Here is a 21,619-nt window from a genome sequence, read left to right as displayed (position 1 = left end):
TTCTCTAGTACTGCCTCTTTAACCTTCAGAGAAAGCCCTTATCCTTCTGGCTGGGAATGCCTCCCACACCTAACAGACTCTGGAGTAAAGTAGTCACTTATTTAGGCATTTCGAGGAGTAAAGTCTTTCTTCCACTGAACGTCTGTTACAACAGTTACTGAAACTTGGTAACTCATTTCAACTAGGAAAGTATACACTCAAATTAATTTCATTTTATTGCTAAGCTCTATAAAGCAGCATATATATATTTCACTGTGGAAAACATTAGAATTCTTTATATTGGTGTCTTGATATGGAATTCTTCCAGTTTACCATTTTACCATTAACTTGATTTTTTTTTCTATTAATTCACAATTTTGTGCTCACCTTGAAGATTATTAAAAAAACTTAAAGCTTAAACAAAAAACACTTCCAATAAACACAGACTAACATCTTTTTCATTATTTGAAAATGAGACTAGGATGAATCCTAAGATGACCTGAATAGATGTTCTGTACTATATTCAGAAGTTTTAAGTAAAATTATTTACCATATTTGGGTAATCTTTAAAAAACACTGAATAAAGCAATTCTTCTATTTTAGGTAATTCTATTTCCTTCTCAATAAAGAAGCTGAAGGTGTACAAATGGACTACAAATGATAAATGAACAGACATGCAGATGAACAGCCAAACAACTGGCATACCTTAAAGGATTCCAGTTAGCACTAGTCTGCAAAATATGTCTCTGATGTTTCACTGCAAGTTCTAGAATAAAATTAGCAGTATCCAATTGAAATTTTATTCAAAGTTTGGTGGCTTACAGCACTGAAATAAAATAATACTAGTAATTAAGAAAAAAATCAATTCTTCCTTCTATCCCTCGAAAGAATTACATAAATTAGTCATAGAAAAATTATAAAGCAGTTTCCAACTGCATTATGCGAAATAACAAATGTCAGTTTTAATGAACTACATCCAGTCTGTTAAGACAGTTTACTGCATTCAGGTTATTTTTGCTGAAACTAGATCAGCACAATCCAGGTGTACATCAATCCATTAAAAACAAGTGACTCAGAAATTTAAACAAAATACACGTGATTCTGAAAAAGGGTATTGCTCTGGCTACTGCAATTTAAAGACAAGCTCATCTATAAAATATGGAAGCCATTCATTATTTGTACACAGAACAAACTTTACTTTCATAATAGTATATTTTTATTATGTCACTTCCTTTATTTAAACACACATGATCAGAACTGTCACTTCTGAATGCCAGATAACAAAAGTCTGCAAGTGTGTTGCTATCTATTGTGTAATGAGGTAAAGTATTAATTACAACATTTTGAAAAAGATCCCCCGAAAGTGCAGAAGTTGTATTATGATCTGCACATACAGGTTCTACAACAGCTGAGGGATGCAAGAAAGACTGATCTGACTGCCAAACCTGAAAAGCTGAAAAAGATAGAGAAGTGGACACTCTGACCATGACTTGGCATAGAATAGCAGTGAGGAAAAAGCTTTTGCTTCCTCTGTCTGCTGTTCAGTGGACAGGCTGAAACTGATACCTGCCACTGATCATCACTCTTCCTGCACAGTAGAACTTGAAGAAATGCAGTGCCGTCGGACATCTTGCCACTTCGGCAGAGAGACGTAAGTGAAACAGTATCCAAATCATATGAGTCTGATAAGGCCAATAATACAATTGTCAAACTGTCATCTTTGATGGATTAATAAAATGGAAATATAATCAAAATATGTCCTTTTCAACTTGTTCTTTCTCCCCACATACAGAAAAAGACCTCTTTTCCACAGCATCAGGGCATACTACGTTTCTATTTTATACACAGAGAAAATCACTGAATAGGAAATAAGCATGGGTCATTCGTACAAAAAAACACAGAAAAATTCTTTTATCTTCATGTATAAAGGCATTTTATTTATATTGTTTCAATTTTAAACAAAATTCCAACCGTATTATTTATGGTAAACTAAAACCTTTTTTTAACCCAGGAGGAAAAGATGTGTTTGTTTTTGTGACATTAACAGTACACACCAAAGTCCACTGTCAGTGATGAGTCACATTTTGCTAACAACTCATGTCTAATATTAAAAATTTTTAAAAAGCATTGTGACTATTTTTTCTAGAAAAATTCAATTATTATTCCAGGCCACAAATATGCAACCAATACTAACTTCCTGTCTATGATTTTAATCCCACCAGCTATGAGTTAGAGTGGGATCAACTCCTGCTAATCAAGTTTCACAACAGATCACTCACCAGACTTCAGGAGCTGGAATTCTGAAATTTCAGCAGACATCCCAAGAGCTGGTAGAATGCTGTACACAGGGTAATGCTTTTGTTATTTTAATTAGCTATATGTAGAAATCATCTTTATGCAAGCAAAGACATTAAGACCTGTTAGATCATGCAAGCTTGTTCCTTTCTGTATATTTTTTACTGTTTTCCCAAGAATATTTTAAAATACCTCAAGGCTAAAGCATTGACTACTTCATGGGAAAACCATTCCAGAAACTTACAACATCACCTCTAGAAGTACGCTTCTCTTAACTACTTGCTTGCTTTCATCTGCTGGACTCCCACTAAAACACATCCTTCGCATTATTTATACACCTTAAACACCTGCTGTCTGCACTATGTGTGGCAACATAGAGGAAAGCTATTTATGAAGAACAGGTAATTGTTTCATTAGTGCTCTGTTTGGTGTTTGGTAAATAAACTGAAACAACATTTACATACACAATAATCCTTTCATAAAGGCTGTTGGTTAAGTTCTTTTTATTATTTCATTTGAAGCAACAGGAATGTCATTAATGATAAAATCTTGTGACATGAAATACTATCATAATTTCCCATGTAAATGCTATAGCAAACATAGATGGCAAAATACGTATTTTACTGATATAACTCTAGATTTTTAGATTCACTACAGGATTTCTCATTGATAACTCAATTCGGAATATCACTTGCACAGTAATACCAATGAAGACACAAATGTTAACCTGCTACCAAGAACACTGTGCAGTTTCAATAGGGCTCTGTGAAGTAATATTTAATATGCTGCTGGCATTAAAGATGGTATTCTGATAACTCAAACATCAACAGAAACAAGTACAGACTGTGAAGCACTTCAGAATTTTTTGGAAAGCATAAACACAATCACACTTACAACAAAGATAATACTGTTCTGCATACTGAAGCAACAGTACTGGAATACCTGCACTCTGCCTCCAGAAAAGTGAAATGCAGCTTCAAGTGCGCATGTAAACTAATGGTAATTAAAGTAAAATTGACAAGCAACTCATTGGAAAAGGCATGACATAGTTTGACAGCACACACATAACAGTTTTCCTTAAGGTATTTTAATAAAAAAACAAATAATCCCCCAAATGATCTTAATTCTAGTTTGTACACTCCTCTGGACTTACCAGAGACAGAACAGCAATATGCTGTGTTAAGCAACAAAACTTTAATCATTCCAGCTAAGATCTGGGTAAATGGAAATCCAGTGAAAACAGAACTTACGAACTGTTAACACATTAGAAAGCAGGCAGCTCAAGGGAGAAAAGTAAAGCAGCAGGATTTGATATGATTTCTCCCCGAAAGAGAGGAAGAACATTAGTTTGCTGTAACTCCAGAGCAGGAATCTGTCCAAAGGGTTACAGAGATATTATGGGCTGGAAAAACTGCACCCATTTTTCTTACTTTAAGAATACTGATACAGACCATTGTTCCTAACACAGGTTCAGGTCAGGTAGAACATACTCTAGTCTAGGATACAATTTTGAAAACCTCTAGAGAGACTGAAAAGTGCTCAAAAAAGTTTCCTTTTTATATACATTCCAAATAGAATCTCAAACTGTTAATTTTAACTAATCGCAGCAAAGTTTGACAACTGATCTTACGTTCTGAAAAAGATACCAGTTTGTATTTAGTATGAATAGTTTTATACCAAAATAAGTACTTTTGCCAAAGAATTGTATCTAATGGGACATACCAAAGGGGGTCATCACTGAACCTGAGGATTAGATCTGGGAAAAACAAAATTCTTTTTCTATTATGCATGAACAGCTGGCTTTTGCAAGTTAACAGTCAGGTTACTTACATTTTTAATTCAGGTCTGAAAAATAAAATTGCTCATGTTTCTTACATCCGGGGACTCACAGTTCCCAGAGCTTATAGCTTTAGAGTTAAATCAATACTTAAGCAAACTTTACAAAATGTGGAATCTAACAAAACTGCTACAAATAATCTGTACCTCTCAAGGTAAAGAGCTATGTGGACTCTCTTGGCCTTTCTTATTAGGGAAACTAAAAATCAGAAAATGAAACAAAATTAAAGTCAGTCTTTCTTCATAATACAGGATGAATGCAGTAGCAAGAAATAAAATAGCAAAGTGTATTTAAGCATCAGTGCCAGCAACAAATGACAAACAACTCATGATTCTGCTGCTCCTGCTGAAGGACTCAATAGAAGGAAAAGAATGAACTGAACATGTAATTAAAAATGGGAAAAAATTTATTTGCTTGGACTGAAAAATCTAATCATGCTAGCTAATATGAGAATGAAAATACTCCACAGACTTTCCAGAAAGCAGCCTAGGGGTATAATGTACACCTCTAAAATAAATCCCATTTAAATAAAACTTTTCCATGGTTTTAATGATTACAAGAGAGAAAATATACCAATTTATGCTTTAGATATGTAGTAAATACTGGCTTAATTAGATTTCAAGAAACTTGCTATGCATATAAAACTGCTCTTGCCTTCAGCAGATGTTTCCAGGTTCTATGGCATGTAAAATTCCACATTTTTAATTCTAAAAGTCACATCACAGAATCAATTTCTAATATAAAACAATCAGAAATTGTTCAATTAGAATGGATAGTTTAAATTAAAAAGCACTGATTGATTTCTCAGCTCACTTTAGTTTCTATTTGGCTAACATAGGAATCTCTCTTCATTTTATTTATGGCTACACATAAATGCCTCATACACCATCTGAAGTATGGAAGGTTATATTTTTCTTCTATCACATGTTGTTAATGTCTAGCTAGACTGTCATAGTAACTACGATTTTTTAGTATCATGATGTACCAATGACCAATGATTAAACTCTTATTTCCCAAACTAAGTTGTACAACAATATTTACATTTTAAAAAAGTCTGAACTTCTGAACTTCTTACTTCCTCAGATACGTACACCCTGAAAAGCAGGACCTAAGCTAACTAGAAGTGGTGAAAACGCTACTATATTGGCACACTGAAATAACAACAGCCATACACACAAACGTTCTGCTTTTGAAATAAATGCTTGCAGAATTTGCTTATTTAAATCTACATATTTACCATCCTATTATATCTTACCACTATCAAACATTATGCCAAAAACCCCCAACAGCAAACCAAAACAAAAAACAAGCGTAAGAAATGGAAAACAAATACACAATTAAAATACGCCATTCATAATATTCTCCAAAGTTAACAACTCCACAGACTGAAAACTTTTGAAAACTTTACATGCCAAATAAAACAAAAAATTAGTCCAACAAACAGCTTTTACACAATAACATCAGAAATTATTATTTTCAATTATTTTAATGGCTAATTCTAATTCAGTAATTCTCTAACCCATCCTATAATCCTGCACTCAGTTCTGGGTAAACTTATCATAATCATCATCACCCTACACCAGTAAGTGTAATTCTGGAGAAATGTTCATACCAGCCTATTAGAATCAATTTTAGAATGAACCCTCTTACCCTGCCATGTATCTCTTGCTGTCGCTTTCTCATTTTAACAATGTATGCAATGTAAAACAATACAAAACTGGAGTGGTTTTCAATAAAAGCTTACCCTGTAAAAAGCAGTTGTCAGGGGTAGCAATGCTGCAGCAATGTTATATTCTTCTGAAGATGAACAATCCTTCAAGAAAAACATACAAACAAAATAAGCAAAACTATTTTCAATGTTATCCATTATAATTTTATTTCTGATTTATGATTTATTTCTGAATATGAAATCATCACTGAAATACGATTTATTTCTGATGCCCTCCCTTCACACATTGTAACTTTAATTTCATGTATGAATAATATGAATAACATATTTATATATGTGTGTACACAGACATATATTTTCTTGATTTCTGCTAGACAGGTATTGCTATGATTCTTCCCATTTAAGGAATTTATTAGCACCTTTCTAACTCACATGTTTGAAATATAATTTCACCAACAGTTTACAAAGAGAAAGGAAAGTATTGCTCATTTAGGAAACAATAAAAAGGTAGCTTGCTTCCACTTGGGTCAACAGCAAATCTGACTAAAATGGAGCTGATATGACGACCAAAGAATGTACTTTCAAAGAGTTTACACAAAGAAATAGACATTTATTTAATATGAAGTGATCACCTCCACAACCTCTACAAACGTTTGGCACAAGGTTAACTTTAAAAAATGAAAACCCATCCTCCTCACAGTCTCAGAATGCCTCATTGAACAGTCAAGTGTGTTATTCGTGACTTAAAAGGGTATGCCAAAGTAAATCAACTAGAAATTGCACTGATGAAAATAGTGATTTTATTACGGAAGTCTTTTAAAAGAAACCAGAATTGGAATGTAACTTAATATTTAAAAAACAAACTACTTGAATTTTTAAGACTAAAAAAAAAAAAAAAAAAACCCAACCAAAAATACTCAAGAGTTAAAAGATACTTTCTTTTCTTTTTAAAGTGACTAGATTTTTTTTTCATTAGCTCTTTTTGTTAACACTGAAGAACAAAATGGACATAGTTCTGCTAGACAAATGTATCACCATTGTGATACAACATTTCCACTTGAACAATTCATTTCTAACATTCATTCTTACAATGGGTACCCTCCAACTGAAACCACACTCCTATTAGCTACCTATAACATCTGACCAAATTCCAAAATTGAAATATCTCAAGCGCTCCTCTGCCAGACTTTTCATTCATGCCTTCATCTCATATCAGAGTTCTCTAAAACCCAACTAACAAAAAGTTGGCATTAGCCAACTGTGATAGCAGAGTTACTAAAGCTGCATTACAGGAACAATCATGTGATGGAACACCTTATCCTTGGTGCCATCTTAAGGCATATCAAGGATAAGAGGGTTATGAGGGGCAGTCAACATGGCTTCACCAGGGGGAAATCATGTTTGACCAATCTCTTAGCCTTTTATGAGGAAATAACACGGTGGATGGATGATGGCAGAGCGGTGGATGTGGTCTACCTTGACTTCAGCAAAGCATTTGACACAGTCTCCCACAGCATCCTCGCGGCTAAATTGAGGAAGTGTGGTCTGGATGATCAGGTAGTGAGGTGGACTGCGAACTGGCTGAAGAAGAGAAACCAGAGAGTTGTAGTCTATGGGGCGGAGTCTAGTTGGAGGCCTGTAACTAGTGGAGTGCCTCAAGGGTCAGTACTGGGACCGGTATTATTTAATATATTCATCAACGATTTAGATGAGGGAATTGAGTGTACTATCAGCAAGTTTGCTGATGACACTAAGCTGGGAGGAGTGGCTGACACACCAGAAGGCTGTGCTGCCATCCAGCGAGACTTGGACAGGCTGGAGAGTTGGGCAGGGAGTAACTTGATGAAATATAACAAGGGAAAGTGTAGAGTCCTGCATCTGGGCAGGAACAACCCCAGGTTCCAGTATAGGTTGGGAAACGACCTGTTAGAGAGCAGTGTAGGGGAGAGGGACCTGGGGGTCCTAGTGGACGACAGGATGACCATGAGCCAACACTGTGCCCTTGTGGCCAAGAAGGCCAATGGCATCCTGGGGTGTATTAGAAGGGCAGTGGTTAGTAGGTCGAGAGAGGTCCTCCTTCCCCTCTACTCTGCCCTGGTGAGACCCCATCTGGAATATTGTGTCCAGTTCTGGGCCCCTCAGTTCAAGAAGGACAGGGAGCTGCTGGAGAGAGTCCAGCGCAGGGCAACGAAGATGATTAAGGGAGTGGAGCATCTCCCTTATGAGGAAAGACTGAGGGAGCTGGGTCTCTATAGTTTGGAGAAGAGGAGACTGAGGGGTGACCTTATAAGTGCCTATAAATATATAAAGGGGGAGTGTCACAAGGATGGAGCCAGGCTCTACTCAGTGGCAAACAATGATAGGACAAGGGGTAATGGGTACAAACTGGAACACAAGAGGTTCCACTTAAACTTGAGAAGAAACTTCTTCTCAGTGAGGGTGACAGAGCACTGGAACAGGCTGCCCAGGGAGGTTGTGGAGTCTCCTTCCCTGGAGACATTCAAAACCCGCCTGGACACATTCCTGGGTAACATTATCTAGGTGTTCCTGCTCCGGCAGTGGGATTGGACTAGATGATCTTTCGAGGTCCCTTCCAATCTCTAGCATACTGTGATACTGTGATGTTAAGGATCATTAGGATGTTCTTTGTATTCATCTCCCCTTAAATCACTGCTGAGTGAGGTTTAAAAAAATAGACCAAAAAAAAAAAAAAAAGAATCACAAGACTATTTTGCTTCTCATTAGTCTAAAAATCCATTTAATCCTTTCTGATTTTCCAATAACATCATCTTTGATTACTTCAATCAAGCTCATCTAAACAGAAAAAACAACGTCCATATAATGTTAAACACGGCAGCATTTAGAAAACTACTTACAGGTGTATTCTGAAAAGGTGTACAAGTTCTTAGATGAGAAACTTTACTTCTGCACAGAGTTACTCCAGATTTTAATGTGTGTAGCTCTGCATAAATTCATGTATGCTAACTATGCATGGAAAACAAAAATTGCACAAGTGCCCACACTTCCTAACACATTCCAATCTGGTAGAGGAAAGCAGTAAGTAAAGAGGACACTGAGAAACTCAATATATGTTCTAATGATGCCTTTTAGTATTGTGAGATATATACAAAAACCCCAAATTAGTTTGTAAAATGTTAACACAATAACATTAAAGGACACAGACTCATCTTCTTTTAATTTTAAATTTCTGCATTATTTCCTATTGTTATCCAACCCTTAACCCCCAATCACAATTTAGCACATGTATTTGGAGTTTAATATAAAGATATGGGAAATAGTATTTTTTTACTTAATCAGAAAACTTCCCATTTAAAACAATCTTTAGGAATGCTCAACAGTGTTCAGAAAAATACATATATTATTTCAGCAGGTGCTTATTTATAACCAGGTATAAAAGGATCCAACCTTATTGTTTCAAGTTATTCTACTTAATCCCTTAGCTCAAATTACTTATAAGAGCTTTGGCTTTTACCCAAAATATACACAAAAATATCTTTATAAAAACTGAGCAATGTATCTTCACCTAGAGAGTATTCAATATTCCAAGAGCTAACATATGTCTCAGAGATATATATCATCACCACAAAAACAACACAGTAGATTATTTTTCCATTCCTTCTTACAAGTATGAAATTCTCCACATATTCTATGTCAGCAGTACCCCCTGGATTTGTAGTATGGAATTATTATCTCTCTCTATATTTTCTCCTCCAGCATATGACAAGAAATGTAAAATGATCTCAGCTAGGAATAAAGCATAATGCTGCTATTTTAAGAATAGTGAAATTAATTAACTGTTCATCTGCTTTGAAGATGCAAGACAATGCCATAGTTAACAGAGACGCAGCACTGAAATCTTGGTTTCTCAATCATACAGGCAAACCAAAGTACTAGAAATGTCATATATTTACAGTATGCAATTGATTCAGACTCCTGAAACAAAGTAATTCATCTGCCTTATATGTAATAATGTCTTATTATGAAAAATACCTCTTACCTTACTACTGCTACAGAAGTACACAAATCGAATACCATAAAATAATTGAAGCTGTTCCCCCTCATCTGCACGAAATTAAGCTAAACCACATCTGTGGAACAAAAATTATCAGCAAATCAATTTCCAATAATAAACCTCAATATCCTAGACAGCGAAATGTAGACTTCCACCATGCCATATGCAGAGTACTACTTTGAATCCATGTGTAATTGAATGAAGACCTGGGACATTATTCTGGTCATACTGACTATATATTCAGAATGGTGCTGAACTCTGTAGCAGATTGGGAGTGTTTCAGGAATTCCTGTACATTTAAAATAGTTTCATTATAGTGAATTGACATGTGAATAATAAAACAAGACTGTTTTTCCTTACTTTACTTAATTCGATAAGACGTGATTTATGTTCCTCTCAGTTTAAATATGCAACAAAATGTTGGTGGTTAGATATTGTCATTACACTGCAGAACTGACAGCTAGGAAGTTTTGACTGCCTGGATGGATGCATGGGACTGCCAGTATCTGGTTTTTGGAATCTGGTGGTTGGATTAGGCTTCTGGTACTGGAGAGGAGAGGCAACCCTTCTCCTCATTCTTGACTTCAGAACAAGTACTGACCTGAACTTCTGTTTGGAAAACAAGGTATTGTATGTCATCATTAAGTCGAGATGTCCTCCAAAATCTGATCCTAGTGATGAACAGCTAAGAAGAACCACCTCGGGTAAAGGTTTCTCCTTGATCTGCTACTGAAAGTGCAGGCCCAGATTCAATAAAGCCCTTAAGAACCCTTTAACATCCCACTGACTACAAGAGCAAGCCAAAGTCAATGAAGCACAGTGACAGCCAAGCATAAGCTTATACATTTTCCTGAACAGGCTGCAGTAAATAACAACTGATACTGAGGGATTTCTACTTTCACTTAGTCACATGATAAAGATCTAGGAGATAAATATCTGATAATATTTGGAGTGCAATTTCCTTTTTAAATCCATTTTAATAGTCTCACTCGTCAATTGCTAGCTGATACAGTTATGTTTCTTGTGTTAAACCACATTCTGCTTTGGGCAGTAATCTTTTCAATTGGACACCACATTTTAAATAATCTAAAGAAATCTGAGTATGCTGAAAACTTGGGACCCAATTTTGCTTTACATTCAGCAGCACTATAAATGATTGGAATTTCCTGCAGGCCTGACGATCACATGAAATTAATGTAGCATGCAGTGAATGCCTTCAAACTTTCCAAACTGAAAAGCTAAACATGACAGTTCTTTATCCATACTTTTTTTGGCAGTATAGTCTGCTGCATCTATGCTTTATTAAAAATACTGCTAAAGTAACTCTCAGTGTTGCACTGTGCCTCCTGAGAAGTACTGAATATTGTCAATTTTCATGAAGGTCAAAAGCCTTCATCACCATGCAGGACTAAGCTCATAATGAATCAAGAAAAAAAATGCCAGAAACTTGAGGGTCGTGTGTGCTTTTAAAGTACTGTTAAGTCAGCATGTATAAGGTAACTATAACCAAGTGCAGCACACTGGCTACAAATTACAGGTGAAATATTGGTTCCAAAATCAACAGATGATTTCGGTAGTGTGAGGATTTAGCAGTCCAGTTTAGAAAACATGTTAAAAGGAACAGGGATTCACCATGTAGAACTGCAATGTAATTCAAAATTAGAATTGAATATTAATGAGCAAATTTTAGAGAAAATCATTCATTTTCATTAGACAAACTGAATAAAGTTTATGCATCCATACATGAATACAATATTAATGCAACTGAACTACTGAAAATGGAAGTTTTTATCAAAGAAAGCCTATTCTATGTTAATTAATGTTACAACCAATGTCCTTTACATTCACTTAGACTTAAAAATCCAACTAAATAAACTGTCAATTTTGCAATGTACTGACTGTATATAATATAATTATAAACTGCCTTAAAACAAAGGTCCTATTTTGAATTTCCAATGTAAATTTTACAAGTATAGCAGCCTCATAGCAGCCTTCCAGTGTCTGAAGGGGGCCTATAGGGATGCTGGGGAGGGACTCTTCATTAGGGATTGTAGTGATAGGACAAGGGGTAACAGGTTAAAACTTAAACAGGGGAAGTTTAGATTGGATATAAGGAGGAAATTCTTTCCTGTTAGGGTGGTGAGGCACTGGAATGGGTTGCCCAGGGAGGTTGTGAATGCTCCATCCCTGGCAGTGTTCAAGACCAGGTTGGACGAGGCCTTGGGTGAGATGGTTTAGTGTGAGGTGTCCCTGCCCATGGCAGGGGGATTGGAACTAGATGATCTTAAGGTCCTTTCCAACCCTAACTATTTTATGATTCTATGATTTAAACTACAAGTTTTAATTCCACAGATAAAGCCATCATCTGGAGCAACAGTCAAAATGACATATTTAGCTAATTAGTTGAATTACTTATTACTAGCAGTGGATAATTAGTTTCAAAACATAGTATGAAATCTTATTGAAAGATCATAAGCAAAGATTATAAGCAAATTTTTTTCAGTGAAAATTAATATATAGTTAGTTTTGTTCTAACATGCCTACACAGTTTTGCCTAGTGAAACTAACATCACTGCTACCTGCTGCTCTGCTTTATAATGGGATCAAAGTTTTCTCGTTTTGTCACCAAAGTCCAAATCAAACCTTAATGAAATAGCTACAATTCTGTTAAATGCAACTCTTCCAGGACTTGAGAAACAGAATGGAAGACGGACATACCTAGGAGGCCCATAGAGCTGACTACCTGTGAACTTAGCTATCAGCAGAACTACAAGAACACACTCAAAAGTCAGAAGATACTGCCTTCTGTAATTCTCATTATTTTCACAACTTCTCATTTTGGTAAGGATATATACAGTCTTTCAAAATTATTAACTCACAAAACCACCTCTTCACTCATAAATTACCCTAGCACATTTTAAGTGTTACTCATTAACACAAGCTTTTAGTTTTTGTTCACTGTTGCAATGATTCTCAGGTAATAAAAACGAAACTGTACACTCGTATTGCCTATTGGTTCCAGGTTTAAAAGTGAACAGAACCACCCCTGGACTTTTGAGCAACTTCTCAGATTGTTACCTGGTTCCTATCTGACAGCAATCATTCAACACGAAATCTATATTACATAGATTTCACTTGTCCTCTAAATTATGCCAGATGTTAACATTTTCTTCATCCTCTATGACCATTATGTTCATTACTAGTGCCAATGCAAAAGCCAAAAGAACTGCACCAAACCCAGAAGAATCCTCACCTATTTGTTCTGACCTTGTATTCTTTCTGTCTGACTAGAAGCCATCATAAAGCTGATTTGGCTAAGGAGCCTATTATGTCACCAATATGACACAAGTTGTTATGGGCCTGCCATTCCAGGTTGCAGGAGATTCAGAAGGATTTTACTTCCTGCAGAGCTTCGTATTTGTTTTTACCTGGCCCTGAATCTTGTATGTCTGCCTATCTTGGAAACATAGTGGCATAAGGAACAGAATTAAATTGATACAATTTAGATGGAATTACGCAAACACATAAAGTTCACTGATTTTTAAGTTTTCTTTTGCTTTACTCCACAAGTTCGCAAATCAATGAATGCAGCACATTCTCTCTATGCAGATCCATTGTATTTCTGATCCTACAGCAAGCCAAACCAGCAAACAGCATTTTACCCAAAGAAGAGCTGTTGAGTCCGTCCACCCCTCTCACCACCTCAACCCCTCCCTCCTGCCCACCCCCCACCTTGTTTCTCAATAAATACATTTCCGTCTTGGGTTGAAATTAGTCATTTCCTCCTTCTTGTAACAAATCATGTTTAGGAAATCAGGAACCTCAATCTTTATGTGCATAAATTACACATTCTTCACTGTATTTTTACTGTACCCCAAAAGCGTAAAAACATTTAACTTTTTTGCAAGATAATGATGAACACAAGAATGCCATCCCTTGCGTCTAAACACATCTGAGTTTCTTTAACAGAAATGCCATGCATGTTTCTGAATACTGTCATGAGGCCCATGGCAATAAAGTTCAACATACTCAGGCTGTAATCTTCTCCCAAGGAAATGGTTGGGATGCCAAGATGCCTTTTGACTTTTATTTCACAGCAGGGCTTCATTCACAGTGACTCTGTCCAAACCTTAAACTACACCAGCTGTGATACAAGGTCCTGCACAGTAATTTGTAAAAAGTATTTGACAAACAACATTCAAATGATAGACTATACTGCAGTGCATGAGAAAACAGTGATCAATATCCAGTAACAGCTCAGTTGGAAAGGAGCAATTAATTCATAATATATATAAAGACAGCAATGTACTCCTCAAGCCTTGGTAGACCAAAGCACTTTGCAGTGATTGTGAAACATAGACGGGATACTTCATAAACCACTTTATGGACAGTTTGGCTAATAGAGTTAGGGAACAACAAAAAAAATGCTTAAAATATTAGAAGAACTATTAAAATAGATGCAGTATTCCAGTATAGTCCAGTTATCTACTAGTGAATCAGTTCACAAGTGCACAGTACACGTTCTTATGCATGTTAGCGTTCATTCAGTGCACAGTAGCGTCTCTTCTAAATTATAAGCAAAGTCACAAACTTCCAAACACATAAGAATACATTCATCTTGCTTACTTTAATTTTATTGTTCTCTAATGCAATTTTCTAATTTTATATACTTTCAACAGAAATGCATCACATCATTGGTGCAATTCTATACAATTTTTACAACTTAATAAGAATTAACACCTTTTAAAAAAAAAAAAAATACCAGGTTTCTACATGTACAGGAAGTGATTCACTGAAAAAATCAGGTTTTTACTTCAGAAAAAAATAAAGTTTGGCTAGAAGTGGAATTTTACACCTGTCTTCTAAAATGCAGAGTCTACATTCAGCTCAAATCAATTACCTAAAGATTCTGGGTCTAGTTCACTATGGAGAAATTGAACATACAATGGCTGATGAAATGTAACTTGGAAATAGGCCTCACTGAAAATTTTCCATTTTATATCATGCAATTACAAAATAATTTTTATTTATGCTAAAAACCACCCTGACATTACCTTAGAGAACTTCTAAGTCCCAAAACTTTCCCCTTGGTAGACTTAGTCTCTTGGTAGACTTCCTTTCTTGGTAGACTAGTTATAGGTACCTCGTCAATTATAACTGATTTGCTGAGGAAACAAGTAAAACCTTGGACAAGACCTCAAAGAAGACAAGGAACAGGTTCAAGGGATCTATAGGTGGTCTGTAGGGAGCAAATCCTTATAGAAAGCATTTCCAGATACATGAAGAACAAGAAAGTGGTTGAGAACAGAAAGCATAGGCTGACCAAGAGAAACCTCTATGATGAAACAACCTCTGTGGCTGAGGAAAGAGCAGCACAGTCTTTAACAGGGCTTTTGACACTGGCTCCTTTGGTATCCTAGTAGGCAAGCTGGAGAGATACAGTCTATATGAAAGAATGGAAAACTGATTGCACTGTCTGCAAAAACAGCAAAAAACAGCAGTTAATGGTTCTGAGTTTAACAGGCAATATTTTCATTAATGACCTGGTGAATGGCATGAAATGCACCTTCATCATTTGAGGAAGTGGTATATACACTGGGTAACAGGACTGCTACTAACTGGCATCACAGCCTGTCAGAAAAAGACTAACAAGAACTTCCTGAACTTCAATAAAGACAAATGCAAAGTTCTGCACAGGAGAGAGGGTAACGGCATGCAAAAACATAAGCTACATATGAACAGCAACCGGAAACATGTGCTGTGCGATACATGTCAAACCAAGACTGTGCCTTAAAATTCAGAAAAAGGTACAAAATTAATGACCCTACTTTGTTGCCATTTGCAGATATGAGCAAACTCCGTACAGTATAGACAGCTCTAAAGAATCGCTAAAACGGGTAATACTGCAGTTGAATTTAATGGGCACCTAAAATGAGAAGAAATAGAAATATTTTGAAGTACCTTGACATCAGGGGAAAAAAAAAAAAGCACTGTAAGACTAGTAACTGGCAGTAGAATTGAACAGATTTAGAATAGTGATATTCAGTTTCTCAAAGAAATATATGAGGTAAAGAGTAAATAATTGGAAACAATGTGTAAGGCTGATGAGAGATAGAAGGGGGAAGAATATCTTGTACCAAAGTCAAAAATATTTAACACATTAGTCTCACCAAGAGATATATATACCATAGCAGGGGCAAAAGAATAAAATAATCAGAGAGTTTAAAGATCTCATCCAAGAGATGGAAACTATCAGAAGTGCAGAACTGAAAAACGCCCAGATGAAGTATATAAAGGGAAAACACTGTGCTTAACCAGCAAAGACAAAAACTATTGGAGAGAAAGCTGATAACAAATATTCTCTTTTTTCCTTTTAAAAATATAGATATAGAAATACCAAATGCATCCACAGGGTTCTGGCAGGTGCCCCTGGGAACTGAAGTACATGTTTGTGTGCATGTAACACTGCCTCTGGGAGATGCATTTTTCACAAACCGCCAGAAGTAGAGTTTCTTTTCAATATGTATTTGACATCTTGTTGCCTGAGACCTTCAGTTTTTCTACGCCAACCTTGATATACTGAGAAGCATTGCTACAGTTTTGGCAAAGGCACCAGCTAGTCTGCATACAGCTGCACCAAAGGACAAGAAAAACGACAATGACCAGCTGCTTCTGGAAGAAGTGCTCTTGGATCGGCTTTGCTGGTGCAACTCCATTTCTGGATTAATTAAACAAGTGTCAGCTGCTGGAAGAGGATATTTCTGGGATGACCTGCAATGGCTGCAGAATTTCAAGGATGACAAAGGGGGGTGGGGGGGTGTGTTTGTGGTTTTTTGAGCTAATTCTGCTTATCATAAGGTTGTGAATCTTTAATTCAGCCAGTAAGGGCGTTTCCATGCTTAGGCAGAAATGACACATTGTATAGTTGTGCTGGTGAACCTAATGGAACCTAAAATCCCTTGTTGCCAACCTTGCTGCCAGACCTCTCAGTTCTTTAATAGACTGGAATGTAAATTTACTGTTATATTTCAAAGAGTAGCTGCAGTTTTAACAACTTTAATACAAGCTGTTGTACAATTGCTTAATCCAAAAATCAACCTTGTAACTACATCAGAGTAGGCTCATTCCACATCGTGAAAAATAATGCTACTAAAGCCATTATCAGAAATACCTGATTTTTCTGCAGAAAAAACTCCCAGCAAATTTAAGGCTCTATAACTCCAGCTCATAAAGTCTTTTAAAGGATAAATGGGTCATAGAAGAGAATACCTAAGGCAAATTTGGGAAAAACTGAAGGAGCTATGTTCTGTGTGATTAGGTAGCATGCTGCAGAGCAGTGTCCACCTTGATTAACACATTAAATCTGTACAATCAAGGAAGAATGTTGTTCCAAAGCCTGGAAAGCCCAAGAGTTTCAGAGATTTAAAAAGCTGCCTGATTTAGTGAAGCTCTCCCTTCAAGATCTCATTCATCAGTGAAATACATATGTTCTGAAACAAATACTTAAACTGTGGATAAGAATACATACAAAAATAGATTATTTTTATTTAACTTAATGTGAAGTATTTTAAGTGTTCGGATTGTACTTTTAAATGCATGGCAGCAGCTTCTTTCATAGGGATACAGATTTTATTTGAAGTCTTAACGCTTTTTGTGGTTCAATAATACAAGTATGATAAATGCATGTGAGATGTGGAACTTTCTTACGAAACTTTCACGAAAAATTTGTTCCTTTAATGTTTATAATAAAGTGGGTGTTTTCTAAGAATACAAACTAAAACAAGTGTGAAACATTTTTTGGTAAAAGATAAATAAAGACAATGGAAGAAACTATAAAACAATTCTGGATTGGTAGTTGTGACACTATTCTCTGGATCTTTCAGTTTTAAAACTTCTTGAATTGATACTTTTCTCTGGGATTTTCACATGCTCTAGGAAATATGAAGGTTAGAATTCCCTGAAGTAACTCCTCCTACTTTGGTTACAGAAGTGAAAAAGTAAGCTCCCAAAGCATACTGGTTTGTCATCTAGCTGAAGGGGCATGTTTGAAAGTCCTTGAAACAAATTCCTCTCCTTTGTAAAAACAGTTCTGCAGGGCAAACACTACTAGAAGAAAGAAAAATCCTTGAGTTTGCTGTGTGGACCAAAGAAGCAGAAGTGTAGTAGGGAACTGTGGCATAGCGCTGCCTTTTAGCAAAACTGCTCCTTTGATACAAATTGTAAGAAAGCTTAGTATCGTTCTTTCCTATTCCATAGCCTTCTAAATCATTGCTAACAGCAACATACAGCAAACTAGCCACAGAGAAATCCTTCCTTGCCAGTTAATCCATTTTAAAACCCTGACAGATCATCTCCTCAGCTATCTGATATTTCTTCCTGAGGATTTTATTTCAAACACCTTTCTGGTTTATTATTTTTGTAATTTTCTTGAAATTATAGGGAAAAACGAAAAAAGGGGTGTTCTCCTAAGGAAGTAAGTGGCAGATGAAGACTCATAAAAGGAAACCTGGGATACAGTGAGATATTAGTGGAATATTAAATCCCAACTACACTCATGCTGTTTGAAATTCATTCCACACAATTAATATTTGGTTCTTCCAGGATAAGCCAGACTGCAATGGCTGAAAAAAAGTGTGGATACTGAAAAGTGAGAAGTTTAAGCCTTAGCATTGGCTTTAGTGTCCTAAAAAGATCAATATTCCAATTCCAGAGAATGCAATAGCAAATTACTAAAACCATGCTGGACAGGATGGCATTATTTAGTGTGTGTACTGAACGAAACACACTGTATCAGCATGAACTGCCAGTTATGTGCAATAAACATAAATGTGATGACTCAAAATAAAAATATTTCTAATCTTTGTCTCCTCCTGGCAAGAAATATGAGCATATATCATGATACATTTTACTATCTTCTCAGTCCTTTTATCTTACCTGCAACTGCAAGTAGCAAAGAAATGTTGAGGCTTTGAGGAAGACTTTCACTGTCGGAGTTGACATGAATCCCACTGTCCCAATTGCCTTCTCCTTCAGTACCATGCTAGTGTCACATGAATACATTCTGTCCAAGCTCCTTAAGCTGCTGAAATTTTGGAGCTTGTTCTTTGTTTCTTTGTAGACTGTAGCTTTTGATTCAGTATTGTCAGACATCCCACTAGGTGATCTTACTCAACAATTTAATAAGCTGAACAGTGAACTCGCTGCATTTTCAATGAGGTGCAGAAAACAGCCTATCTTGCCAGGTAATGTACTCCAAATACACAATGGTATGAATAGAAATTATCTCAATGCACCAATAATAACAGCTGCCTCTACCTCAGCAAAGCTCCTTTGTCACAACACACGAACATTACACAAATGATGTATGTCAAAATGCCAAAAAAATTATCATTTTACAGTCACAGTTCAATCTGCACGTAATCTTACCTATTCTATTTTATTATACCAATGAATTAGTAAATTAAATTCATAAATACTCACATTAGTCTGACTCTTCTCAAAACAACGTCTCTTCTCTTCTGATGCCCTTGGCTACCACTGAAGTTTAAACCAGATTAAAATACTTTCATTTAGCTCAACAGCTAGAATAACTGTATGGTACTAATCTGCTAATATCGTATTTTTATGACAATAAAAGGAAAATTAAGCGTTTTTCTCTTACAGTAGCTGATTCTAAACATCTGTGTTTATTTTTGAAATAAAACAAGTAAAAAGCTGACTGATAAACACCAGAATTTTACATTAAAGGAAAAACACCTTGCGAGATTTACTGTGTTAAAGGTATGCATCCAGCAGTTAGATACAGCTGCTGTCTCAAGAAGTATGTTAAACTTGATAAATTTTTACAAATTATAAGAATGCAATGATAAAATGTCCTAGTTTTTGTGATAATCTACCAACTACCTGGAATGCAACTACAAAAATACTTTCCCAAATTTTGAAAGAATTCACTATTGCCTTCGAAATACAAGATTCTTTTCTGACTTTAAATATGACAGCTAAGTGTCAGCCAAAATTCAACACTGCCGTAACAATAACATGGAGGTGCTGCACATCTGATTTTGATGAAAATCTCTAGAAAACCCCTTGCCATTAAATGTTGGACCCAAATCCTTTATCTTCATCCGGAATGAGTTAAATACAGAGATATATTATGTGTTACATTTTTATTTTCTTTGTTTTTAATAATGGCAGCACTGCAGCCAGTACACAACAAAATAAGGATTGCCCTATCTCATAGAATCATACAATAGTTAGGGCTAGAAAGGACCTTAAGATCATCAAGTGGGACACCTCACACTAAACCATGTCACCCAAGGCTCTGTCCTACCTGGCCTTGAACATTGCCAGGGATGGAGCATTCACAGTTCCCTTGGGCAACCCATTCCAGTGCCTCACCACCCTTACAGTAAAGAACGTCTTCCTTATAGCCAATCTAAACTTCCCCGTTTAAGTTTTAACCCCTTACCCCTTGTCCTGTCACTACAGTCTCTAATGAAGAGTCCCTCTCCAGCATCCCTATAGGCCCCCTTCAGACACTGGAAGGCTGCTATGAGGTCTCCACGCAGCCTTCTCTTCTCCAGCCTGAACAGCCCCAACTTTCTCAGCCTGTCTTCATACAGGAGGTATCTCATCTTACAATAGTAATGAACTTACCAAGATTGACATGTGAATGGAAGCTTTTGTATACCTAAAATAATATGCTCACCTCATCTGAACACACAGGGTTAAAAAATCCAAATTTAAAGACAAGAGTGTTCAGAAAAGCATATTATCTGCCAACTTCACCTAGTGTACCAGAAATCATAGAAGCAAGAAAAACTAAATCTAGGCAATGCTGGTAAACATTAGATGATCATAGCAGTCTGCAGCCTTGCAACATGTCCTGGAGTACGCAGAAGTCCCATAACCGAATAGTGTTTCAAATCAAGACATCAAGAAATTTTAAATTAAACATTTCTGAGTTGAATTGCAAAGTTTCAGAACATCAGGTTTCCAGATACATCACTTATTGACAGGATTTCCTAAACATACTCAAAAGATTCAACTATTTTGTAATAATGATTAGTAAAGTTTTCTGTTGTGGTGAGGGGGAGAGAAGTTGGAGAAATGGAGTCATGATAGAAAAAATGCAAGAGATAACAGTATTTGCTAAAAAATGACTAGGAAAGGGTAACTACCAAACACAGAGAAAAGAATAAAGAAAAGAATGAAAAGGAGACCAAGAAAGCACAGAAAACATTGCTTTAGCTGCTTCCAAAGGGGTATCGGTCCTGAACTGAAAGCTGCACGCTGGCTACGAAAAGAAATATATCAACATTTTTTGTTAATAATATGGATTTTAAATCCTGCTAGCCACTACAGTTCTTGCACAGACTGCTAACCAAAATTCACTTCTGAGTAAGTATTTCAAGTTTATTTCTAAAAAAGTTACACCTTCATACAAAACTGTGATAGAAACAAGCTTTACAGTGGTATGGTACAAGCTAAAGATTTCTGCACTAGCTAATACAGTCATTGTCAAATGTCGGTTTTAGTCTTTTCAGAATTTTTTGAAAGTATTTCTTCAAGAAAACTTTTACTGGAGAATTTTGAAAGTAATTAGGTTATGACTTCAAACGACTCCACTGAAAATTAATTTGATCATTATTTCTTTGTTACTAGACTGTTGCCTGAGTAGCCAATGTTTCTTATCACTAACATGGACATTACAGGCTTCAACAGAATTTCAACTCCACCAAGGACCTTTAAGATCAGCTTCTTTTTAGTGATCAGAGAACTGTGCTACACCTTGTTCATTTTATTT

General features: G+C 36.1%; 1 protein-coding gene and 1 long non-coding RNA gene across 2 annotated transcripts in view; both read right to left on the bottom strand.

Moving 5' to 3' along the window:
* Positions 1-21,619, bottom strand: part of SBF2 (SET binding factor 2) — a 261,395-nt gene that overhangs the window by 64,759 nt on the left and 175,017 nt on the right. The window contains exon 17 of the mRNA XM_061462974.1: positions 5,856-5,924. Coding sequence (XP_061318958.1) covers positions 5,856-5,924 — 69 coding nt within the window. The remainder of the gene's footprint in view (positions 1-5,855; positions 5,925-21,619) is intronic.
* On the bottom strand, positions 15,205-20,077 carry LOC133274128 (uncharacterized). Its single transcript, XR_009745038.1, has 3 exons — positions 19,541-20,077; positions 18,748-19,469; positions 15,205-16,593 (listed from the first exon to the last, which is right to left on the bottom strand). It is a non-coding gene; the product is annotated as an uncharacterized LOC133274128 (long non-coding RNA).

This window comes from Pezoporus flaviventris, unplaced genomic scaffold (assembly GCF_033815535.1).
Source record: "Pezoporus flaviventris isolate CSIRO_AGI_PZ_B2104156 unplaced genomic scaffold, CSIRO_AGI_Pfla_v1 ptg000036l, whole genome shotgun sequence".
Taxonomy (NCBI): Eukaryota; Metazoa; Chordata; class Aves; order Psittaciformes; family Psittacidae; genus Pezoporus; species Pezoporus flaviventris.
Note: the sequence above shows the minus strand (reverse complement) of the source record. Positions and strands in the feature narration are given on the sequence as shown.